The 25,230-nt window shown below is 43.3% G+C and overlaps 1 protein-coding gene and 1 long non-coding RNA gene across 3 annotated transcripts in view; one reads left to right on the top strand and one right to left on the bottom strand.

Moving 5' to 3' along the window:
* The window catches only part of SEC24D (SEC24 homolog D, COPII coat complex component), a 116,073-nt gene extending 94,561 nt beyond the window's left edge, over window positions 1-21,512 (bottom strand). Inside the window, exons 1-6 of one of the 2 annotated variants that reach the window (XM_025290263.3) lie at window positions 21,294-21,512; window positions 18,945-19,103; window positions 9,548-9,677; window positions 3,912-4,060; window positions 2,373-2,648; window positions 1,705-1,835 (exon numbers count right to left, since the gene is read on the bottom strand). In XM_025290263.3, coding sequence (XP_025146048.3) covers window positions 1,705-1,835; window positions 2,373-2,648; window positions 3,912-4,060; window positions 9,548-9,677; window positions 18,945-19,062 — 804 coding nt within the window. In that variant the 5' untranslated portion in view covers window positions 19,063-19,103; window positions 21,294-21,512. The remainder of the gene's footprint in view (window positions 1-1,704; window positions 1,836-2,372; window positions 2,649-3,911; window positions 4,061-9,547; window positions 9,678-18,944; window positions 19,104-21,293) is intronic. The other variant, XM_006065086.4, reaches the window with a different exon arrangement.
* On the top strand, window positions 20,518-23,870 carry LOC123334470. Its single transcript, XR_006552391.2, has 3 exons — window positions 20,518-21,175; window positions 21,885-22,075; window positions 23,655-23,870. It is a non-coding gene; the product is annotated as an uncharacterized LOC123334470 (long non-coding RNA).
* The last annotated feature ends 1,360 nt before the right edge of the window (window positions 23,871-25,230 follow it).

Here is a 25,230-nt window from a genome sequence, read left to right as displayed (position 1 = left end):
GAGCTATTAAGTTTTCTGATGATTTGTTAATACAAAAGTTAGGTTATAAATAATATAAAATATAAACATAATATCTCTTAGTGCTCTTTAGTCTCTTTCTAAATTTTTCTACTCATGTTTATAAAACCACTTCAAAGATGAAAGTTAACTGTAAACGATTTCATTCTTACTCCAAAGGAGTTTACATCCCTGCTCAGAGCCACAAGATGCCCAGTTTCTGAGGCAAACATTTATATCCCTCCACCACTGACGTCAGGCTTTGATATACGACTTGCTTCAGCCAAGGACGTGTGAGTGATTTTGACGTGTGTTACATCTGACTGGAAGCTTTAAGAGCTATTGCACCTTTTAACCAGTTTTCCTCCTTTTCTCCCTTTATCATGATAATACATGTCCCCATTTGGGATGCCCCTTCACTTTGGATTCTGGAGTGATAAGGGCGTATGGAGCAGAATCTAAAATCAAACTGCAGCTAATGCAGCTTACAGGTAACTTAGGTGATAAATAAATCTTTGTGGATATAAGCTAAATTGAGGACTGTATGATATGCAGACTAAACCTAACAAAGCTGACTGATACAGTTACTAAAGAGTATTCTTCTAAAGAAAATCACTTTGGTGGAGGAGAATAAGTTATAGCTCTAATTTTATTTAAACCAGTTTTTAAAAATATGTAAAATACTTTTGGGGAAACAGTGGAAACAGTGTCAGACTTCATTTTTGAGGGCTCCAAAATCACTGCAGATGGTGATTGCAGCCATGAAATTAAGACGCTTACTCCTTGGAAGGAAAGTTATGACCAACCTAGATAGCATATTCAAAAGCAGAGACATTACTTTGCCAACAAAGGTCCGTCTAGTCAAGGCTATGGTTTTTCCAGTGGTCATGTATGGATGTGAGAGTTGGACTGTGAAGAAAGCTGAGTGCCAAAGAATTGATGCTTTTGAACTGTGGTGTTGGAGAAGACTCTTGAGAGTCCCTTGGACTGTGAGGAGATCCAACCAGTCCATTCTGAAGGAGATCAGTCCTGGGTGTTCTTTGGAAGGAATGATGCTAAAGCTGAAAATCCAGTACTTTGGCCACCTCATGCAAAGAGTTGACTCATTGGAAAAGACTCTGATGCTGGGAGGGATTGGGGGCAGGAGGAGAAGGGGACGACAGAGGATGAGATGGCTGAATGGCATCACCGACTCAATGGACGTGAGTTTGAGTGAACTCTGGGAGTTGGTGATGGACAGGGAGGCCTGGCGTGCTGCGATTCATGGGGTCGCAAAGAGTTGGACACGACTGAGCAACTGAACTGAACTGAAAATACTTTGTACTTTCACTCCTATGGGTATCCTGAAAGGATCTTTTAGTTTCTGAAAATAGCATTTTTATATAGATATATTTTTACTACAAATGAATCATTAACTATCAATAAATACTGCTGATGTACATGAGAATAAACATCAGTGGATCCTGCCAAGATTACATGATACCAAACAAGCCCACATAGGCTGCCTCTCTCATGGAGACCTCTGGTATACCATGACGCGCCCTCCCCACCCCGGACATCCACAGAGGGAAGCGAGGCTCACCCACGTGATGGGTGTTGTGCTCGGATGATAAAGGACAGGGTAAACGCTGACAGACTGAAGAGCTTCTGAGAACACTGAATGAAGAGTGGGTTCTTCGTGAGGGAGACGGAGAGCAGAGCACTTACTGGGCTGGGAACGGAGTCGGGATCCAGCTTCTTCTGGGGCTGCGGTGGGCCGGCCATCTGCGCAGGCCCTCCTGGGAATCCTCCCGGGTAGGAGAGCTGTGCACCTGCCACTGGGGGCCCGTAGTTGGCTGCTTGGAAGAAAGTTTAAAAAGAAATGACTATAACCCCAAAACACAGATGGAGGGCTCACTGACAATACTATGCTGTTCAGTCGAGCATGCTGCATTTCTCATATTAAATAAGGCAGGGAATTAAAACAAGCATCTACAGTTCCCCTCTTCTTTTTACTGGTTACACTATTCAAAAATAGTAAGGGATAGATGTCTAGTACGGAGAAGGCAGTGGCACCCCACTCCAGTACTCTTTCCTGGAAAATCCCATGGACAGAGGAGCCTGGAAGGCTGCAGTCCATGGGGCTGCTGAGGGTTGGACACGACTGAGCTTCACTTTCACTTTTCACTTTCATGCACTGGAGAAGGAAATGGCAACCCACTCCAGTGCTCTTGCCTGGAGAATCCCAGGGATGGGGGAGCCTGGTGGGCTGCCATCTGTGGGGTCGCACAGAGTCAGACACGACTGAAGCGACTTAGCAGCAGCAGCAGCAGTAACATAGGAACAAACCTGATTCCCAATTAAGGGTACCCCCAGGTAACCTGAGGCGACCTTACCCTGCTGTGCAGGATATCCAGGGCCCAGGGTCTGTCCTGGGAGAGGTGCAGGCTGGTACTGGGCGTTCGGAGGAGCAGGCCCAGGGAGCCCGTCTGCTCTGTGCGTTGACGGAGGCAAGGGTGAGGCACCGGGACCATTGAGCGCAGTGGGCGGTGGGGGCAGAATCTGAGATCCAGGCTGCAAAATGGACGGTTGTGGAGGCTGTGGAGGCCCCTGGAACGATGCTGCTGACACAGGCCCAGGTGGGCCCTGACCGGGGGGGGCCACCCCTGAACCTAGGAAAAACAGACCAGCCGACCTAAACACCACACCCCACAGCTCTCTCACTTCTACCACATACATACAACAGGGACACTCCTTTTCCTGAGTAAAGCAAGAAGGCACTCTTACAAGTCAACATTTCCCCCACAAGAAGAAATCATCATTTGGAAAGTAACACAAATCCTATTTGGGGTATTTTACACAAGTGAAGAATTTTAAAAGAGCTACATTTATAATGATAGAAAATTAGAGGGATAAATTTTAACTCAGTTGCATCCACTTTTCATGATACATGCCATTAATTATCATGAAAAGTGGACTGGAAGCCTGGCGTGCTGCAGTCCATGGGGTCACAAAGAGTAGGACACAACTAAGCAACTGAACTTTGTCTGGTGCAGAGTATAGAAAACCATACAGAAAAAAATTTTTTACATAACAAGCATTGTTTACTCAGGTCAATAAATTATTTGCATCCTGTGCTTGACTTGATAGAATGGATTTTGGAAGTAGGAAGAGGTAACAAAGGAGAAGGGACTGGCAACAAAAATTCTATCCAGTCATATTTGAAGTTGTAGAACCAGATTATTTTTTCCTTCCTCTGATTATGTGAAACTGAGTTGCTTTGAAGATTTACCCATTTTGAAACCAGTAAAAGGAAATATTCTGAGGGGAGTTTTACTGATACTTTTAAGAAACTAACTATAAGGAATGAAAACATCTGTCATCCAGATCAATGGCTGACCCTGCAGTTGTCCCAGAGAACACGTCCATGGCTCCTAAAATAGACAGCATTTCTACTGATGAACATCTCAGTACTGTAACTGTCTTCTCTATTAATCTTTTCTGCCTCAAAACATTTGAGCTTCCATTCCTCCCATGATCTAAATGCAGAATTTAAAATGCACTGTGAAACTAAGAGTATTATATTTTTGATTTGTGGGCCTCATAATAAACACAGGGTTAAAACTTATATTTCTTAAAGTAATTTCACTGTTCTAATGTTTATTTGTGAAGTCAGTATTTTTTGTTTTTTATCGGTGTAGTGTTGAATGTAAGGTATTCTGCGGGTCCTCCACTTACCTTGAAATAAATGGCAACATAATTTGGAAAAAAAAATTACTGCCATACATAATACAGATAATTTATATGAAAACGTCCAAAATTAGTTCAATATGGTATACCAGAGATATTTCTATTTTGAATCTGAGGGAAAAGTTTCTTACTAAAAATACTCATGAGACAAGGCAGTCAATAATCGTGAAAAATGAAATTGTTACCATAGCTGTTAATGTGCATAGCATTGAGCTGACTGCCCAGCTGGGCGACGGACGAAGTGGACCCTGGACCTGGATATGACGACTGTGTTGAGGGCGAGTATGGTGGGTAGGCGGGGGCCGCGCTGTTGACAGGTGGAGGGCCAGGAAATCTGAGAGAGAAAAGGCGTGTTAATGTCGCATGCAGATGACATACAACAACTTCAAAGTTCAATCAGCCCGTCTAGTGGGCACGAGGAAAACGACTGATACTATATGATACATCTTTACCCTCGACATGAGCTCAAAATCAATCGTGTAGCACCATCCCATATTTATGTTCACATGCTAAAGATAGCAAGACACATGGCCAAAAAAAAAAAATTCTAATGGTAATCACTTAACAAGTTTTGGAAATCAATTTAGGAAGCTGAGTCCATCAGAAATCATCTATACTAGGGCTAATGATCAATAGGACAGAAACCAAGAAAACTAAAATGCTTTGTTTGTTGACTGTAACTTTATGATCACTTAGAATTAAGTTTTTGAGAACTGTGTGAAAGATATGCTTTGTAAATCCATTGCTTCATAAAAAGAAATCATTTCATTTTTTTCAAAAAATTATGCTCTTTGTCTTTTTCTGAAAACTCATTCATGGGGTTTCATAGATAACAGGAACCATCTGCACACAGGCAGAATGTGCGTATGCTACAGAACATGTTAGTGACTAGAGTGAGGTCCAGCAACAGGCTTTGGGCTAACCAGAGAAGGTGGGCAGTATTATTCACTCTTTCGAGAAAAGACATTTCCCTAACATGTTCAGAAATATTTCATAGATGTTAACAATATTTCTTAAATATAAAATCCTGTGAATCACTTTTAAAGAGATAGTACAGATAGGATGAAATACGTTTCAAATAGAAGTAGGACAAGCACCCTCAAGTATTTCAGAACAAAAGGTTAAAGATTTAAAATACAGAATGAGAGACTGAACAACCATTAGCTATTACTTTTTGACCCATAAATGCCAACTTATCATTCACTGCCTAATACATATCCTAGGAGTTAGGCATCAGAAATTCACAAATTTTTTTTCTGACCAACCTAACTCTTAACAGATTGGATTTTTTAAATTAATCAATTTTAATTGGAGGATGATTACAATATTGTGGTGGTTTTGCCATATGTCAACATGAATCAGTCAAGCAATATTATCAACATAAAAGTAAAAATAAAATAGTATTGAAAGGATAACTTTGATTAAATAACTTTTTAATAAACATATTTTTAAAAGCTCTGACATACATATGAAAAGATTAACAAAACATCTTAAACATACAAAGTGGTTTAATATTTTTCAAGTTTCATTACTTTTCAAAATTAGTTTATTCAAGGCCATGTGGATCTCAGAGCTTAGGTGAGAATCCAGGCCCTTGATTCCTAACCTAAAGGCTTGCTGTGTGAACTGGGACAAGCCATGTAATTCCTTGTAGCTCGTAGTTTTCAATCCATAAAAATGGAATGGTCCCTTTCCTGCTCTAAATACAATGAGGTTAGAATTAAAAATCATACAGATTTAAGTATTTCTCATTGATTACTCCATTCAACATGTTTCTTGGTTAAGAAACACTTTTTTTTTTTTTTGCAAAAATGAATTCTATTTCTATATACTAGCAACAAATGAGGAAGTGAAAGTTTAAAATACACCATTTATAATACCATTGAAAAACATACAATATTGGGAATGAATTTAACAAAATAAGTGCAAAACCTCTATATGAAAAGATATAAATTATTGCTAAGAGAAATTAAACTAGACTTAAATAGAGGAATATACTTGTTTATGAATCAAAAGATTCAAAGTTATTAAGATATCAATCCTTTTCAAGTTAAATCTATAGATTTAACACAATTATAATGAAAATTAGAATAGAAAAGCTCCAATTACATATTTTAATTAATTGTTTCATTGACTGTCAGAAGAGGTAATCAAAAAGGACCATAAAGGATTATAACCTGAGGATTAATAAAATATCAGAACTGAGCCTCGGTTTCACCCCAAACCTCTCAAGAGATGACTCAGCTGTCTGTGGTCTGCTCAACCTCAAACACTTTTCATCTTCAAGTTAACAACAAATTGCCTAAGAAGTGCGTGACATGCTGAAGTTTGTTAGAATCTGGAGATAAGGTACCAAATTTTTCAAGATTAGATAGATACAAAATCTAGATTTTTAAATACTAAGCCCAATGAATAAAATAAAAGCTCTGCCAAACCATCATTGCTTTACACATACACACAAAAAAGAAAGAGAAAACAACTATGTGTTCCTCTTATTTTTCTTGTTTTCTGCTTTTCCATTGAAACCAATTTCTTGGTAGATTCACCCTAGTAATAGCTTCAATTTGGGAAGACAAGTCTCCTTCCCACCTTCCCTCTCATGTAATTTCCCATTTCTTGGGTCAAAACAGAACACTTACAATTAAATTTTCCCTTAATAATTAAAAAATGGAACTTTAGGTTATAGATTTTATATAAGAAATTAATCCCACCCAGCAGTAACACACTGTAGAGAACTTTAGTACCATTTACAATTTTAAGACATTTATTTTGCCTCAGCCAAGATAAAAAAGCTAAATGACTAGGTATGATTTTTAAGTTTTAGGAAACTTTGAAATAGCAATATTTAAAAATAAAAATTATGATTTTAAAATCTAAGTCAGCATAATGACTGAATTGATCATGTCTTTATTCAACAGTTTAGATGTGGTAAAAAATGAAAAGACTTCTAGGATGGGTCCTCTCAGGACAAATGACTCCTTGAAGTACTATGATCATCACAAAAAGGCCACATGTGACCTTTGCTCTCTGACAACCCCTGTCATTAGGCTGGAATGACTCACCAGCACAGTCACTGGGCCCTTTACCCTGCACTGAACTGCAGACACAGAAATGCATCCTCTGAGGCTAGGGAGTCTCAACACAGAGGCTCAGCCTGAACACCAGATCTCTCCTTTTTTTTAACTTTTTAGTTTGTGTTAGGGTATAGCTGATTAACAAAGTTGTGATAGTTTCAGGTGAACAGCAAAGGGACTCAGCCATACATAAACATGTACCCCTTCTCCCCCAGACTACTCCCCTGTCCAGGCTGTCACATAACACTGAGCAGAGTTTCCTGTGGTATACAGTAGGCCCTTCTTTGGTTATCCATGTACAGCAGTGCATACATGTCAATCCCAAGCTCCCTAACTATCCCTTACCCCCATCTTTCCCCACCGTCAGTTTAAGCTGAAGCAATTGAACAGTACAGGAGGAGAAAGAGATGGGGCAAAATCTGTCAGTGTCTCCCTAGGAATCACAATACAGGCAGATTCCTCAACTGAGCTGTGATAGGTAGCTACACTGAGCTAGCAGGCAGGGCAAGCAACAGACCAGAGACTTTCCAAGTCCAGTGAGCTGGTGTCGATAACGGCTAATGCACACTGCCTTTCACGGGCGCTGTGCACAGTGCGAGGTTCTCTGCATGGATTAATGACCAAAATCCTCACCAGCACATCTTTACTGCTACACCTGTGATGAGGAGACCAAGGCACACAGAGGCAGAGCAACTTGTCCAGCCAGAACTGCCTGAGCCACGAGTATCACACACGCCCGACCCTACCGTCTCTGCTACTCATCACGGTGGCAGATGCCGTGCAGAGCGCACAGCCACACAGCCAAGATGGTTCTGATGGCCAAGTCCATGATTTACCTGGGCTTCCCTAGTGGCTCAAAGGAGACCAGGCCCAGTCCCTGGGTTGGAAGGATCCCCTGGGGAGAAGAACGGCAACCCACTCCAGCATTCTTGCCTGGAGAATTCCATGGACAGAGGAGCCCGGGGGGCTACAGTCCACGGGGTTGCAAAGTGTCGGACACGACTGAGTGACTACCACACACACACACACAAGCAACCTAATTCAAGCAAAACAAGTGGAAATAAGCAAAAAGTTCAAAGCAATCTAGGCTATTTCTGGTGACTCGAATTTTAACTTCAAAGTGGCTGTTCTATTTTTGCATTTCTTTAAAAAAATAATCTGACCTGCCTGACAGTTCACAACAATGTACTTCTCCAGAACGTCTCACCTATATTCAGGACTGAGAATTCTATTTCTTCATTTTACAAGTGAGGAAAATGAGCTCTAGAGGCCTAGGAACGTCACCAGCATCACAAGGGTAATGAACCAGAGGTAGCGTCTGGGTTCAACCTTCACGTCCTCCCCGCAGGCCCCACTGCTACAACTGTTGAGACGAGGGGCCCGAGGGGCATGTCCTGAACTGGGGCCTTGGACTTCATGCTCCGTGTTCAAAGCGCAATCCCATGGAAACCAAATTTCTTAGACTCACTCATCCAGTGATCCCTACAATAACCTTCCCTGCATCTCAGAGCTACCGTTTCAATGGAAAATGTTATCAGAACAAGAACCAGGAAATGACAGCCTCACAAATGCCCTGTCAGTGATGATTTAAAATGTGCCAGAGGGGGTTTCCCCATCAACAGGGACTAGGGTCTCCTTGAAAGGGTAACCCAAGGGCCTCACCATCGGCAGGGTCCAGAGCCCTCCAGAGGGCCCACTCCCCCCCTAGCCCCAACCCTGCAGCCTGACAACCTAGGGAAGGGACCTGGGAAACACAGCCTCTGGGTAATCCTTGGACAAATGCCAAAGTAAAGACTGTCTACCACTTAGCACTGGGATTCTCAACAGCAACAGCTCACAGGACACACGGCAATGGGATTCCAGCCGGGAAGGTGTGAGGTGGGTTCCCCCCGCAGGGCACAGTCCCAAGGGGCTGCAGGGCTCCCAGCATGTCCCACATCCCACACCCTGGCTTCTCCGGGCCTGCCTCCCACTTCTCCCTTCCTTAATTTATAAACACAAACAGATTGATTTCCTGGGTTGTTTTTAGTATCGCCCTGCCTTTCAAGAGTCCTTCACTGGCATCTGTGTGCCTTCCACATCAAATCCACAGTCCTCACCACTGGCCGCGATCTGATTTAATTTTTTTTAAGTATTTATTCAGTACCTACTGGCATTGAACTCAGTTCTATAAAGGATTTAACGGAACAGATGATTTAAAATTCCACTGGAGAATATAAAGCACAGACATCTGAAGGAATTAGAGATTAATACAAAGCACTAAGATGAACATGGGCTTCCCTGGTGGCTCAGTGGTAAAGAACCGACCTGCCAACGCAGGAGACGTGGGTTCAGTCCCTGGATTGGGAAGATCCCCTGGAGAAGGAAATTGCAATCCACTCCAGTATTCTTGCCTGAGAAATCCCATGGACTGAGGAGACTGGTGGATAGAGTCCGTGGGGTTGCAGAGTCGGACACAGCTTAGCAACTGAGCACCCATACACGCAAGATGAATACAATTCCAAACTAAAAGCTACTGACACAAGTCATTTTCATTATTTTTTTTTAACAGTATTGGTATTTTATTTATTGGCACTGGCATTTCAATGTCCTAACTTTTTTAAATGCTTTGTTTCCTGACCATTTTCCGATAGATCCTTTCGAGGCATCAAGAGGTCAAAGTTTCAATCGACAAACCTGCACGTCCAAAAGGGACCTGTGAGACAATCTCAGTAGATTACACAGATGGGGGTTAGCCTCTAGCTCACCTTTGTGGAGGAGGACCTTGCGCATGCGCTCCATTCTGGCCAAACTGATGGAGTCCAGGAGGCGGATGGCCCTGGGGCAACATCCCCCCAGGGGGAGCAGCCCCCAGAGGCCCCGCCGGCTTTATCATGCCTGCAAGGGAAGGACAGGAGCTTAGAAGAGTGTGAACGTGCAGGGAGAGAGGACACAAAGGTAACAGGTCAAAAATGGAAAGCAGGAGGGGCAGAACGGGTTAGGACAGGGTCTCCTTCACACTTGCTTTCGCCAGCACAGACTCACCCATGCCAGGCTGCGGCATCACTGACCGCCACAGTGACAGGGGTGTGGACACCACTTTAACCAGAAACTAAAACAGAAGCAAATCTTTGTGTCTGGTAGAGAGGCACCCTGATAGAAATGCACCATCGCATAAAGACTGCCCGAGTACACAGTGAAATGCGCCCACTGGGTATCAGACTGCAAATCGGGGGAGAAAAACAGTATGAGGCCTTGCAAAGCGTAGTAATTCTAACTACAGGGGGAAAGGACCTCTGAAAATGCCTGACTTACAGCATGAGGAAAGTGAATGGAGAAGGGCATCTGTTTCTCCCACGGATCCAGAGCACAGACCTCAGAGTTAATCATTTTTCCAGGATTCCCACGGGCTGGGTGACAAGCAGCTGAGGGCCTGCTCAAGTCATCTCAGTTTCTCATACAAACTACGAGACCACACGTGATGAAGATGCTCCCAGCAGTGCCCGTTTTAACTTACAAGCACCTCTTCTGCAACAGAGATCTTTAAAAGTTTCTTTTTAAAACTGTTCTCAAACATTTTTTCTCTCCTTCTTACAGAGAAATGGTGGTAAAGGAGAAAAATCACTGAGCTTGGGTTAGAGCAGTGTGATGCCCCATCCAGCCAGGCTGGGCAAGAAGTTTACCTCTGTGGGCCTCAGTTTTCCCTCACTGTAGAAGGAAAGGTTCAGACATGATTACCTGTGACACCCCTTTCAGACTTCAGCAAAGAAAAAAGAGAAAAAGTACATTTCTTCTATGTGTTTGTCCCTACTTCCATTCTGCTTGCTTTTGCTCCAGACCATTCAACTTTTCTTCTACTAATTTTTATTGGAGTATAGTTGGTTTACTATGTTGTGTTAGTTTCAACAGCACAGCAAAGTGAATCGGTTACTATACATACACCCACTCTTTTTTTAGGTACTTTCCCCATATAGACCATTACCGAATACAGTAGAGTTCCCTGTGCTATAGAGTAGATCCTTATTAGTCACCTATTTTATATATAGTAGAGTGTATATGCAGAGAAGGCGATGGCACCCCACTCCAGTACTCTTGCCTGGAAAATCCCATGGACGGAGAAGCCTGGCGGGCTGCAGTCCATGGGGTCGCTAAGAGTCGGGCATGACTGAACAACTTCACTTTCACTTTCCACTTTCATGCATTGGAGAAGGAAATGGCAACCCACTCCAGTGTTCTTGCCTGGAGAATCCCAGGGATGGGGGAGCTTGGTGGGCTGCTGTCTATAGGGTCGCACAGAGTCGGACACGACTGAAGTGACTTAGCAGCAGCAGCAGCAGAGTGTATATGTTAGTCCCAATCCCCCAGTTTACCCCGCCTCTGCTCTGCTCCCTGGTAACCACAAGTTTTCTTTCTCTCACTCACTTTACTTTTGACCCCATTCTCCTCTCTGGCACGGTCACCAGTGACCTCCTGGCTGCCTTCTGTGAACTCTTCCATTTGACCTCACAATGGTATTTCATACTCAACATTTCCTTTCTTCTTTCATCTTCCGAGAAAGTTTATTCCCTTAGAGAGTAAGCAAAGTGATTGGATGACCCTACAGTGGCCCAGGAAGAATTTCTTATGTGGTCATAATAACCCTCTGAAGGGCATGCTCTCAGATGCCAGGGTAATCCAGAATGAAACATAGCCAGTGAAGTAGCAGTAGTCATGAATAATATTAGTGAAACTTATACAAAGGTTTCTTTTCTTAAAACTGATTTCCTCAAACTTAAGAAAAAATTTATATTAACTTTACCGTCAGTTTTTTTTAGCCATTTTCCATATACCAAGAACAAAAACAACAAATATTATTCTTATTTTTACATATGGTTTATACCTCAAATCCAGCAGAGTTAGAAAAACATGAGACTCACAGCCACACAGACTGGAGTCTGCATTCTTCCTGTATCACTAAACACCTGTGACCCTAAAAAGATACTTTTTTCTTTCAGAATCTAAACTTTTGACACCGTACCATGGCAACACTGTCCCCTGTCTCTGTGGATCATTCTGAGAATTAAACTAGGTAATGGGCATAGGAGCATCCAGAACAATGCCAGATATATAAAGGGAATCTCCCAAGAAATCTTAGTTTCTTCACCCTGGTCATACCCTTTGTCCCCTTTTTTCCAAATATTTATCAATATAGTCTAACAAGATACATATATCATAATTATATGCACTCTTGTATTTTCATTCTTAAAACATTATTTTGGACAAAAATAGAAAATCTACAATACTAGCACTAATGCAGTAATAATTAAAGGCACTGCAAGAATCCAAAGATATTCTCATTCCTTAAATAGGTATACAAACAGCAGTTTCATCAGCAGCTCTCATACAGCATCAAAAACTAGTTCTCGGAGTTACGCCCTGGTATTTTCATGTGTACATGAGACGCATATATTTATAAACCTGTTTCTAAAAACCAAACCAAACCAAAAACAGTTCTTACACACTCAAGCAGAAATGTCTCACGCAAATCTTACTAAAAGATGCTTTCCCTTTTATTTTTGGAAATCAACTCTGTAGCAATGATTCAAATTCATTCTTGTTCAACATACATTCAGTGTGCCTTTGAGGCACTTAGAGCTCTTAGGGAACAGACAAATATGTAAACAAACAGTTACAGCCCCTGGTGACAAGTGTAAAATGCAGAGGAACTACCTAACACCTCCTATGGGAATCAGAAGTTTAGAGAGGAAGGCCTGCTCGTGGTGAATTCTGAACGGGCTGGAGCAGTCTTAGCACAGAGATAGGACAGGGGGTTCCAGGCAGGAGGCAAAGCTTAACTAAAGATCTGAGAGAGCTGGGTGTGATTAGGCAAAAGGCGAAGTGTTGGCAGACGGTGGGGAAGTGGCCGGAGCAGAGGCTGTCCAGGTTGGCTGGGGTCAGACTACAAAGTCCCAGGCACCATTTGGACTCTATTCTCGGGGCAAAGGAAACCGGTATCACTGTTATCTGCACAGTCATAGTCTTTGGTCACATACCTGGCATTTTCATAACTGATCAGAGGTAAAGAGGAATCAGGTTATGAGAATTTCAGTATGAGAACCTTAATAGGAAAGCAAAACCATACCATGAGAAAGATCTAACTATGCTTATGCCCTCTTGATGAGGGTGAAAGAAGAAAGTGAAAAATCTTGCTTAAGACTCAACATTCAAAAAACTAAGATCATGGCATCCGGTCCCATCACTTCGTGGCAACTGGATGGAGAGAAAGTGGAAACAGTGACAGACTTTTTTTCTTGGGCTCCAAAATCACTGCAGATGGTGACTGCAGCCATGAAATTAAAAGATGTTTGCTCCTTGGAAGAAAAGCTATGACTAACCTAGACAGCACATTAAAAAGCAGAGACATTACTATGCCAACAAAGGTTTGCCTAGTCAAAGCTATGGTATTTCCAGTAGTCATGCATGGATGTGAGAGTTGGACCATAAAGACGGCTGAGCACCAAAGAACTGATGCTTTCAAATTGTGGAGAAGACTCTTGAGAGTCCCTTGGACAGCAAAGAGATGAAACCAGTCAATCCTAAAGGAAATTGGTCCTGAATATTGCCCGGAAGGATTGAAGCTGAAGCTCCAATACTTTGCCTACCTGATGCAAAAAGCCAGCTCTCTGGAAAAGACCCTGATGCTGGAAAAGATTGAGGGCAAGAGGAGAAGGGGGTGGCAGAGGATTAGATGGTTAGATAGCATCACTGACTCAATGGACATGAGTTTGAGCAAGCTCTGGGAGACAGTGAAGGACAGGGAAGCCTGACGTGCTGCAGTCCATGGGGTTGCAAAGAGTCAGACACGACTGAGTGACTGAACAACAACAACAATGTCCAAAGAAAAATATCTAAAATCATAAACTGGCCTTTAATGCAATGACATATTTTACAGACTAGCTTATGCAATACCAATTCTAATTCCTTTCTGGCTTGCCTTTCCATGTGGTCCTGAGCTGGAAAGATGGACTCTCCGTTTCCTAGACTCCTTACAGGCTGGGCTGCCGCGTGCTCTAGTGACGGCTCCCGGGTAGAAAGAACGCTTACTGGATGTCGGCTCCGTGACCGCAGAGTCCCAAGCCTGGTTCTCTGACTCTACTATTCTCTTCGCTTCCTGATACCCTTTCACAAATGTCTTTCTGCTAGACTGACCTCTGACCAAGACCACATCCCAGAAAAGCGTATCTTGGATTTGGCCCTGGATCTGACGAACTGAAACCAAAATTAAAAACCATTTGCGAAAGAAAGAAGTTTATCTAAAATAAACAAAGTCCCTATTATACGGGCAGAACCATAATGACTCGTCTCTAAGGTGCTGTGGCTGGTGCTATTCCTACAAAAGTTCACTATTTACTAGAAGCCTCACCACAGCCCCTGGTTCCAGGACATCAACAGTTCCTGCTGCTCAGCTTCTAGACAAGTGGTCCTCCACCAAGGGTGATGCTGCTCCTGAAGGGACACTTGGTAAGGTCTAAGATTTTCGGTTGCGATGGCTTGGGGCCAGGGGTGGGAGTAGAAGGGGGAGCGCTGCTATATGATGATCCATAGAAGCCAAGGATGCTGCTAAAGGCCCTAGGATGCACAGCACGGCCTCCCACACCGAAGAATTAGCTGGCCCCAAACGTCAACAGTGCTGAGGACCCGAAACTGTGCTCCAGAAAGCAGCGTGCCCACTGATTCCCTCCTCACACTCTTTCTAATGTGGAATATAACTAAACAATATACGTGACCCTTCCCCGCTTAAGATGCTTCGCTGCACCCTACTGTCCTTAGAGCCACGGCGAACCCCTTGCACGTCCTCAAAGGTGCCACCTCTCCAACCCCAGTGACCTGCCTCCCTATCTGGCCGACCCTCACTCATCTTTCAGGTCCTTCCTTCCAGGAAGATTCCGTTCGCCTGCAAGCCTTGGTTAGGTGCCCCTGCTATGAGCTTCCATTCCACCCTCTACTTCCTCAAAACGGTGTTTCCCCTGCATTGTCACCATCCATTTCCTTCATGCACGTCCCACTAGACAAGCCTGTGCTATCAGGACGGAGCTTGGGTTCGTTTTATTCATTGCTGCATCGCCACAGGTATTTTGCTCACCCAATAAACCTGCTACATTGTCACTGCATAGCACTAGCATCACATAATAGGCACAAAGGACAGTATGGTATGTAAGAAATAGAAGCCAAGACTTGGCACTGGCCAGATCTACAGTAGAACAGACAGTTCAAGGAACTACAGCTAAGTTCTCTGAGTCTGTCACAGGAAAAAAAAAGGTACACCAAAAGACTAGAAAAGAAAGTATGTGATGACTGAAGACTAAGAGATCTAAGGTCATTCAGCACAGAGAAAGATAGGCTAGGGTAATTTAGTGCCAGTTTTAAGTCATTAAACAAATATACCACAATTTACAGAAGGGTATGTATAAAGAGAGAGTCTGATAGCCTGGTATGTGAGAACTGATAAGGAGAAAGAGGTTTAAATTAAAGCATGAAGGATCTACTTCAACAAAATGGTGCTTTAGCACTGGTGAACTCCTGAGTACTTGGCTGATGAATGCAGCAGCCGGTCGTACACTCATTTGTTGAACGAACGCTGAGTGAGGACCTTTTGAACTGTTCAGGCACATCTGTGACACACAGTGCGGTAACTGGCAGCAAAGCCACACAGGGGTTGGAGAACACAGGAGGAGAAGTTTTATGAATGAGCTTGAGGAAGAATGGGAAGTGGTCAGAAACGTCAGCAAGCCCCACAGGTGAACTGAGTCTGGAGGAGGAGGGTAGGGCACACCCTGTGGGGAGACGGGCTGGAGGCCCTGACCGGAGGCACAGACCAGCTTCTGGAGGTGCCAGAAAGGCCTGAAGCAGAATAAAGTCAGAATTAGATTTGCAGGCTATAAAAGTCCCTCCAACACAGACCACATGACCTGCCTCCTGAGAAACCTAAATGCAGGTCAAGAAGCGACAGTTAGAACCGGACAAGGAACAACAGACTGGTTCCAAATTAGAAAAGGAGTACGTCAAGGCTGTATATTGTCACCCTGCTTATTTAACTTATATGCAGAGTACATCATGTAAAATGCCAGGTTGGATGAATCACAAGCTGGAATCAAGATTGCCAGGAGAAATATCAAAAATCTCAGATATGCAGATGACACCACCCTTATGGCATAAAGGGAAGAGGAAATGAAGAGCCTCTTGACGAAAGTGAAAGAGGAGAGTGAACAAGCTGGCTTAAAACTCAACATTCAGAAAACGAAGATCATGGCATCCGGTCCCATTACTTCATGGCAAATAGATGGGGAAACAGTGACAGACTTTATTTTTTGAGGCTCCAAAATCACTGCAGATGGTGACTGCAGCCATGAAATTAAAAGATGCTTGCTCCTTGGAAGAAAAGCTACGACCAACCTAGACAGCATATTAAAAAACAGAGACATTACTTTGCCAACAAAGGTCTGCCTAGTCAAAGCTATGGTTTTTCCAGTAGTCATATGGATGTGAGAGTTGGACCATAAAGAAAGCTGAGAACCGAAGAATTGATCATTTTGAACTGTGGTGTTGAAGAAGACTCTTGAGAGTCCCTTGGACTGCAAGAAAATCAAACCAGTCAATTGTAAAGAAAATCAGTCTTGAATTTTCATTGGAAGGACTAATGCTGAAGCTGAAACTCCAATACTTTGGCCACCTGATGTGAAGAACTGACTCATTGGAAAAGACCCTGAAGCTGGGAAAGATTGAAGGCAGGAGTAGAAGGGGAAGACAGAGGATGAGATGGTTGGATGGCTTCACTGACTCAGTGGACATGAATGAGTTTGAACAAGCTCCAGGAGTTGGTGATGGACAGGGAGGCCTGGCGTGCTGCAGCCCATGGTTTCTCAAAGAGTCGGACACGAGGGAGCAACTGAATGAACGAAACACAGGACTGGACTGTTTGGAGAAAGGCTGGAAAGGAGATGTGGTTAGAAGACGTTAGTCATCCAGGTGAGAGGTGAATGGCTGGAGCAAGAATAGTGACTACTGGGTAGAAAGGAGGAAGCAGGAAGAAAAGATTTACAATCACCCCCAAAAGAATTTGGATTATAGAAGGTAAAAGGAGAGATTTTTTCAAACAGTGACAAGTTCTAATTTAGATAGCTGAATGAATGATAGCTGCTCGGTGAGTATGGAATGTCAGAAAAAACATGCTTTGTGAAAAAATATACTAAGTTATTTTGGACATGATGAGTTTAATATGCCCACCTAAACAGGTTGCCAACTGAAAATACAGATCTGGACCTTAAGAAAGTCATCTGGGCTGGAGGAAAAGATCTGAGAGACTAGCCCTTCATATGGAATAACAGAGTTAAGGGAAAAATCTACAGAGTGAGAGGGAAATAAGGGTGAAGCCAGAACAAAGAAGCAGAATCAGCACCACTTAAGGGTCATGTGGGGAAGTGGGAACCCCTTAGAGGAGCTGTCCAGAAAGCCACCAAGAAAACTCAAAGGACAGAGTCATTGAAACCAAAGGAGAAAAGAGTTTTGTACAAACAAAAGCAGTAAACGGTGTCAAATTCAAGAGCACAAGGCAGTGTCTACTGCCTTTGGTAACAGGAGGTCACCAACAACCCTAGTGGGAAAAGGGGAAGGGTGGACGGGGCCCAGGCTATGGAGCAGAGAATACACTGAGCCATGGAGGGCTGCGAGGCAAGGATGGGGCATGAGGGAGTGGACTGAGCACTTAAGAGATGGCTGTGAAGAGCAGGAGGAAAAGTGAGTAACACTGAATGTTTTACTTAGGTGTCTATTCAAGTTTGCTGCTTGTGTTTTCTCAAGGGACTGCGGTGTGAATCCCAGTTACACCACCAGCTCTGTACCTTGGATAAATCATGGTATTTCAGACATCCAGTTTTCTTAGCTGCAAAACAGGGCTAATAATCTACTGAACAGCATTGAATGAGGGTTAAATAAAATTATACACATAATTCTTTTAGGGCCAGTTTATGATACATGATAAGCACTCAAAAAAAAAAAAAAAGCAATGCATAATGATAATTATATATAAATGCTGAGGGGGAATGAACCACCAGACAGAAAAGAAATTGGAGAAAGATGGGTTAAATGGTTCCTACAGGACCCAGATCAAGAAATGTTATGGGGAGGACTGAACCTAGACAAGATGACGATGCCTCATCTGGAGGTTTTTAAAACCCAGACTAAGTCAGAAGAGCGACTTCCCACAGGAAATTCAGTCTCACAGCATCTTCTGCTGCAACTGTGCGTGGCTGCTACCATCAAGCCTCCCTAGAGGCTTTCCTCACCCCTGGCTGACTCTGCACTCCACACAAGCTACCCAGCAAGGCCTGGATCCTATATCCCTGAGTCAGTCCTAGCAAACCTCCAGAGATACTCAATTATTTATACACAGCCAGTCCCAAGAACTGTCTTTCACAAATATTTTTAGGGAATCTGGGGTAATCAGCACTGAAACAAGCTATTATTAGCCTCCCTGCCGACCCTGAAACTTGGCCCCTCAGGGCAGCCCCTTGAAAATGGGAGGTGATCTTATCATGTCAGCTGCCATCAGAGCAACAGGAGTCCCACTCCATGACTCCTTCTCCCACCTCTGCTCCAAAAACCAAGATTCCTTGCTGGGTACCAAATTTTAGGGCAACCAATATTATTCAATAATGATTTTGAAGCAAGGCCATGTTTTTCTTATTATTATCATCACTGAATAAACTTCAGCATACAAATCTAATGAGATTTTTCCAATATTAGTATATGTATATATTTAACATACATATATTTAGTATATAGTGTATATACATATATATATACACACATATATGTGTATGTATATATAATTTGTGGGGGTTTTAGTGTTTGTAATAACCTCACACTACCGGTTAATAATAAGAGCAAGTCTAACAGTAAAAACAAGACACTCAGGAAGTGTCTTTGTTTTCATCTATATTTAAAAAATAAACCTCTATGCAAAAACCAAAGTGATAAGGTAGGCTTTTCCAAATAATCCTATAAGCTCAAACCACTGCATTGTCTATAATTAACATTCAACTCTTCCAAAGCTGCTCTTTAAGAATATCTTATGTCCCCGAGCTTGAGATTCAATAATCACACACGCATCACAATAGTGCACCTTACCTGGTGGAGAACCTGCATGAGACGGGTCCCCATAGTGCCCATAATGCGGTGGAGAAAGGCCAATTCCAGGCTGGGACTGAGAATAGGGAGGTGTAGCCACATAACCTTGCTGGCTCATTTTGAAAATATCATTCCAAGGAACAGTTCTATGAAAGAACCCTGTAACAGAAGGAAAAAGAAAAAACATCAACATGAGAGTTTGAGTCACTGAATGTTATTAAAAATATAAACACTGTTAATAAATGTTTATGATAGTCTGAAGAAAGGTACAGTTATCAAGTACATGAGACAGCTTCATATCAAACAATATTATTTTCCCCTAAAAAGGCTCTAACCACAGCTCTATGGAATTCAGTAACTCACTTCCATAGCCCTAGGCAAATGCACAGGCATTAAATCCTGAATAACAGCTGCCAATCCCTTTCTCATTGTAAGCCTAAACTGTGTCACAGCGAGTCTCTCATAAATGTATCTACTATCTTGGTGCCTTTTGTTTCCAGGGCCCTGTTTCAGCATAGAGCGTGTCACTGGCAATAACCACATGTCACTGTCACTGACTGACCAGACTTGCCAGTAGCCTGCAATTGGATGCTCTGACTTGTGTCATTTTAGTGCTATCCTAATTACTAACTTTAACCAGGCAGTTAGGATAAAGGGGGAAAAAAAGTCCAACAGATACAGTAGAAAATAAGTTGATAATGGACTGATTTTATGAGTCATATATTGATGAAGCCAAGTGGCAGCCTACAACTATTTGAGAGTTGTCAGTGGTTTCTCAGGCAAAGACGACAGACTTTCTTTCTGATTTAAATACCACACCTCTAAGAATACATGCATATATATTTAAAGAATGAAGGGGAAAAAGTCCAATTGCACATGTGTTTAAGCACACACACACAGCTCACAAATACAATAGATCCATCTTGATTCTACTCAGAACCAAAACATCAACGTTTTTAAAGCTGACATTTTCTCCAGGTTTCATAAAAGAAGACACATTTCATAGAACTAGTCTTAAAAAGAAAAATTATAACAGAAAAAGCTCTGAATCCCAGCAAGAGAAGTGGGTTTACACTACACATCTGCTCATTCTTAGCTGTGTGACACAGAATAATCTGAAGAACCTCTCTGAGCGTCAGTTCTCTCTTACAAAATAAAGCTTCTAAGGCCTTTCCAGATAAAAAACAACGGTTCTACAATTTCTTTCCACTTTCTTTACCCAGCATTGGAATATTTTTCCTTTTGCTATTTTACGATGCTATCTTTTAAACTATAAGGTCAGTGAAACCGGCTAAGGTTTGAAACATGTTCAGGAAACTGCATTCATTTGGTTTCAATTTCATGTTAAACTATACGATTCCAAAATGAAAGCAACTCAAGTAAAAATACTGTAAGATCACTTTATTCTCCTTGGGAGGGGAGATCTAAAAAAGAGGAGTGATAGGCCCCTGGGTCCACTGTGTTACTGACAACACATCTTCCCTCCTCCCACTTAGCGGAGAGAGACGTGGCAGCCTGAGCTTGGGTCAAGCTCATCCAACCAAGCGCGTTTAGGAAGTCAGCAGGAACACACCTACGCAGCAGCCTGTTGCTGAGTGACAGAAAGGAAAGGCAGGGATGTTCACTCCAAAGAGTAGGAAGCAAGTCGGGTGCCTCTTCAACTGGTCCTGGCAAGGAATTTGCTTTCTCACTCAACCCAGTCTGCCACGTCAAACTTCCTCACACTGGAGCACCAAGTTACAGAAACCTGACTCAGCTTCAAGCGGCAACATGGCAGAAAGCCACTTGGCACGAGCAGGCCGAGCCTCAAAATCTGGGATTCCAAGCCCAGGACAACCCCCAGCCCGCTGTCATTCGCCCGTTCTCACCAGATGCTCGTCTTACCCTGGACCCAGCTGGGATTTGGACAAATCAGTTTCACTGTCAGGCTGTCCCGAAGCTTGAGGATACATTTGCCATTATCACAAAATGAGTATTTCCAGCATTCCCTCCCTCCAAGGAAGGGGAAATTAAGTTGATACGGAGATAAGAACACCGCGGGCAGCAACGCTGGAATACCGTGGCTACTGAGGACCCTAACCTGGGAGTTTCAGCATCCCCAGACACAAAGATACGGGCGCGGGGGCGGGTAAAAAATGCCCACGCCCACCCCCACCCCACCACCCCCCAGTATTAAACTACACGAAAGGACTGAAGGAGCAAAGCAGGTCTCCTCCGCTGCCCCGCCACAGGTGAGCATCCCGTCTCTCGCCACCGCCCCACTGCACCCCCAGCCTGGCACCGCAACCCCCACAACTGTGTCTGGGGAAGGGTCCCGCCGCAGCGCAGCCAGGCTGGGCGCGGCATTACCTGCTCGGCGGCCGCTCGCCGCCGGGCCTCCGAGAGCCCGCGCTCTGGCCGCAGTGCCGGCTGCCCGGGTGACCCTGCTCCCGCGGCGGCCGCTGCTCCCGCCGCGCCGCGCCTCGCCTCGCCCCGCGCCGGCGTCCCCGCAGGCTGGTCTCGCTCGCCGAGTTGCAGCCGGGCTGGGAACTGCCACGTCAAAGCCTCTCCCGGTGGCGCGCCCCCGGGGCCGGGCTCCGACCAGCGGCCGCGCTCCCGGCGGCGCGCGCGCACAGACGCCGGCGGGGCGGGGCGGGGGCGGCTCCAGCCGCCCGGCGCGGCGCGCGCGCTGGCTGAGCGTCCTCCTCTTTTTGCTCTTTCCTCCCCTTCCTGTTTTGTTTGTTGGTTCGTTTCCCTCCAGCAGGTCAAAGATATTAACGCTGTGGCTAAATTAGAGCCACAGTTTCACCGTGGATTCCTGTAGGAAGGAGGGAGTTTGTATTGAGGGTACATTCATTCATTCAACAGGTTGCAGGTTCAGCTGTTCATTCAATACGTATTACTTGAGTCATAATAACATTTACTAGTAACAGTGATGTTTATAATAATAATATTTACTAGGATATTTTGGGTTCTGCACTGCCGACATGGGAAGGTACACGCTTCGGGATCTCGAAGAGATTGCAGTCTAGAGGTGAATCTGGCACATGTACGGAGACTTGACTCACTCCGCGAGGCACTACAGAGAAAGCAACGCCCAAGGCAGCTGTCAACGCGGCGCAGAAACCGGGGAAAGGACGTCCCAGCTAAAAGTATGGGAAGGGGGGTCTTCACCAAAGCTAGGATTGCTAGATTTCTGTGTATTCCTTCAAAGAATGTCTGCATATTCATTGTCTGTAAAGTAGAATGACTGATTCCACCCCAAAATAGGGATCGCTCCATGTATAAGCACTCAGTGTTATGAAAGACAGCTGAGAAAGGTAACCTGTGTGAGACGTGGAGCTTGACCTCTCTCTGTAACCTTAAAATTCAGTGCCATCTGGCTGCTTTCTCGCAACCCTCACTGCTAAATAGGCCTTCAGCCAATCCAAGGCTTGGTGTAGCTACCACTTTGCTCAAACTTAGAAAAGGACCACCAGACCAGTGTTTTGTTCCCAAAATACACTTTCTTCTGGGCAACAAGAAAATGAAAGCGACTTGATAAATTCCTTTTACTGATGATATGTTTAGGTAAAAACTTGCATGAGCATGACGCTTCTGCTGAAATGCTCCATGAGTTTGGCAGGCATTTTATGCTGTTCCAGCCTAGTGAAGACTAATGGTCCCTTTCCCCATTTTTCTTTTGTTAAGATGTTAACGTGTGGTTAACCTGGTTGAATCTACCTACGTCCAGTTCCACACTGGTCAGGTTTGAAAAATCTACAATGAAAATTGTTTTACATTAGATTTCTTATATTCTTAATATGATGGAAATATCTGATGGAGTTTAGGAAGCTCTACCTAAGCTGAAGCAGTGCAACTTGAAAAAGCAATTAAAAAAAATAAAATTTTTCATATCATAGCCATGTCACAATGTAGGAAAGAATCACTTGGAATTGGGAACACAGTGATGACTTGGTTAGCTTGCAGCTCCTGTAAAACCACAAAATTTGGATTTGTACATTTGATCTCTCCCCTTGCTCAGGGCAACAGAAAGAAACAATTTGTGGTTTCAGTTCTAAGACAGTTTTGCATTCCTAACTATTTAAAGCTGGGAAGGATTTGAGAGAGATTGATATTCAACCAAATATTCAGTGAGGACTGAATTCAACCCAATCATTTTGTTGATTAATAAACTGAGGCTCGGGAAATGGAAATGACTTACTAATCTTAGAGTCAGTTGGAAGTCATGCCTTCTGATTCTAATCCCAAAGTTCTTTTCACCACATACTCTCTTCTTTTTGATATTACTCTGAGGTACTATTTTCTATTAACTGGTTCTGCATTTTTCATGTTACTGCTTTATATTCAAACTTTCAAATGACGAAAATAGTAATTAACCACACAAGTCCACCAGTGACTGGAGTTCCTAATCACAAATCTTTTTCCCTATTCTGGTTTCAGTCCCCCTTCCCTTCTCATGACCCCTAGTGCCCATGGCTTAAGTGACTAACTTCTTAGCTTATTCCTGTGGTTGAGACACTGACCTTCACTAGACCTGAAGGTCAGCCTGGATTCCCAGCCCTCCTGGGTTTCACTTGAGCTATTTCTACCTGAGATCAGCTCTGATGTTCCATATGTAATTAACTTGGTCACTCTGGTAACCATATCATAATTGAAAGGTGAAGTCACAGGGAACATCTGTGTGCTGGTGTTCTGTGTTCTTAAGGTCTTTCTGTTATAACTTTAAAGGGAAAAGAAGGAAGAGAGTCAACTCTGCAAAAGACCACATAGAAAGAAGAAATTTCCTGAGAACAACTCAGAGTTCTGATAGGTGGCCTTTGGAAAGTTAGAATTATCATACTCTAAGTCCTTGGAAGGAAAGTTATGACCAACCTACATAGCATATTCAAAAGCAGAGACATTCCTTTGCCAACAAAAGTCCGTCTAGTCAAGGCTATGGTTTTTCCAGTCATCATGTATGGATGTGAGAGTTGGACTGTGAAGAAAGCTGAGCACCGAAGAATTGATGCTTTTGAACTGTGGTGTTGGAGAAGACTCTTGAGAGCCCCTTGGACTGCAAGGAGATCAGTCCTGGGATTTCTTTGGAAGGACTGATGCTAAAGCTGAAACTCCAGTACTTTGGCTACCTCATGCAAAGAGTTGACTCATTGGAAAAGACTCTGATGCTGGGAGGGATTGGGGGCAGGAGGAGAAGGGGATGACAGAGGATGAGATGGCTGGATGGCATCACCGACTCAATGGACATGAGTTTGGGTGAACTCTGGGAGTTAGTGATGGACAGGGAGGCCTGGCGTGCTACAATTCATGGGGTCGCAAAGAGTCGGACATGACTGAGTGAGTGAACTGAACTGAACTGAAGCATTTATGTCACTTAATAAATTTGGAGATGTCTAATTCCAAAGCTACAATTTGAAGAAGCTTTGTATTTAAAAAAGCTGAAATGGTCAAGATCTGGACTTGTTAAATACATGGAAGCATAGTAAGTTAGGCCACGTTAAGTGGGGCTGGGGAAGGGTCCATGGTGGGCTAGCGAACAATAACAGTAACAGGAAAGTCCAGTTGTTCATCAAGCCCCGACACCAAGGTGTTTCTGGAATTATTTTTTAAAAATAAAAGCTTTATTGAGCTATAATTGACTATTACTCATAATTTCTACTGATAGATTTGCCTCTTCTGGACCTTTCATATAAATGGAGTCATATGATATGTAGTCCTTTGTGACAATCATTTTATAAGTTCATTCATGTTGTAGTATGTTTCAGTACTTTTTATTGCCAAATAATAGTCCATTGTCCTCCCATCAATCGATGGACATTTAGGTTTTGTTTTTGTCATTATTTAGTCACTAACTGGTGTCCTACTCTTTTGTGACTCCATGGACTGTAGCCTGCCGGGCTCCTCTGTCCATGAGATTTCCCAGATAAGAATACTGGAGCAGGTTGCCATTTCCTTCTCCAGGGGATTTTTCTCGACCCAGGGACCAGACTCCTGTTCCTACTTGCATCTCCAGCTATTATGAATAATTCTGCCATGAACATTCATGTAGAAGTTTTTGTTTGGATATATGTTTTCATTTCTCTTGGAATTTTAATTCTCTACACTGTACGTAAAAACAAAACAAAACAAAAAAATTCCAGACAGTCTGACTTCAAAGGCTATGCTCTTAGCATATATACAATGTTGTCACTCTATATGAAATTTTATTTTTTAAATAAAATATGCAATGTCACCCCCACAAAAAATTTTACAACTGAAACCAGTTGAGAATGTAACCCACCAAAGCTGATTCAAGAAGAGATAGAAA

The sequence above is a fragment of the Bubalus bubalis genome, chromosome 7, assembly GCF_019923935.1.
Source record: "Bubalus bubalis isolate 160015118507 breed Murrah chromosome 7, NDDB_SH_1, whole genome shotgun sequence".
NCBI classification, from domain to species: domain Eukaryota; kingdom Metazoa; phylum Chordata; class Mammalia; order Artiodactyla; family Bovidae; genus Bubalus; species Bubalus bubalis.
Note: the sequence above shows the minus strand (reverse complement) of the source record. Positions and strands in the feature narration are given on the sequence as shown.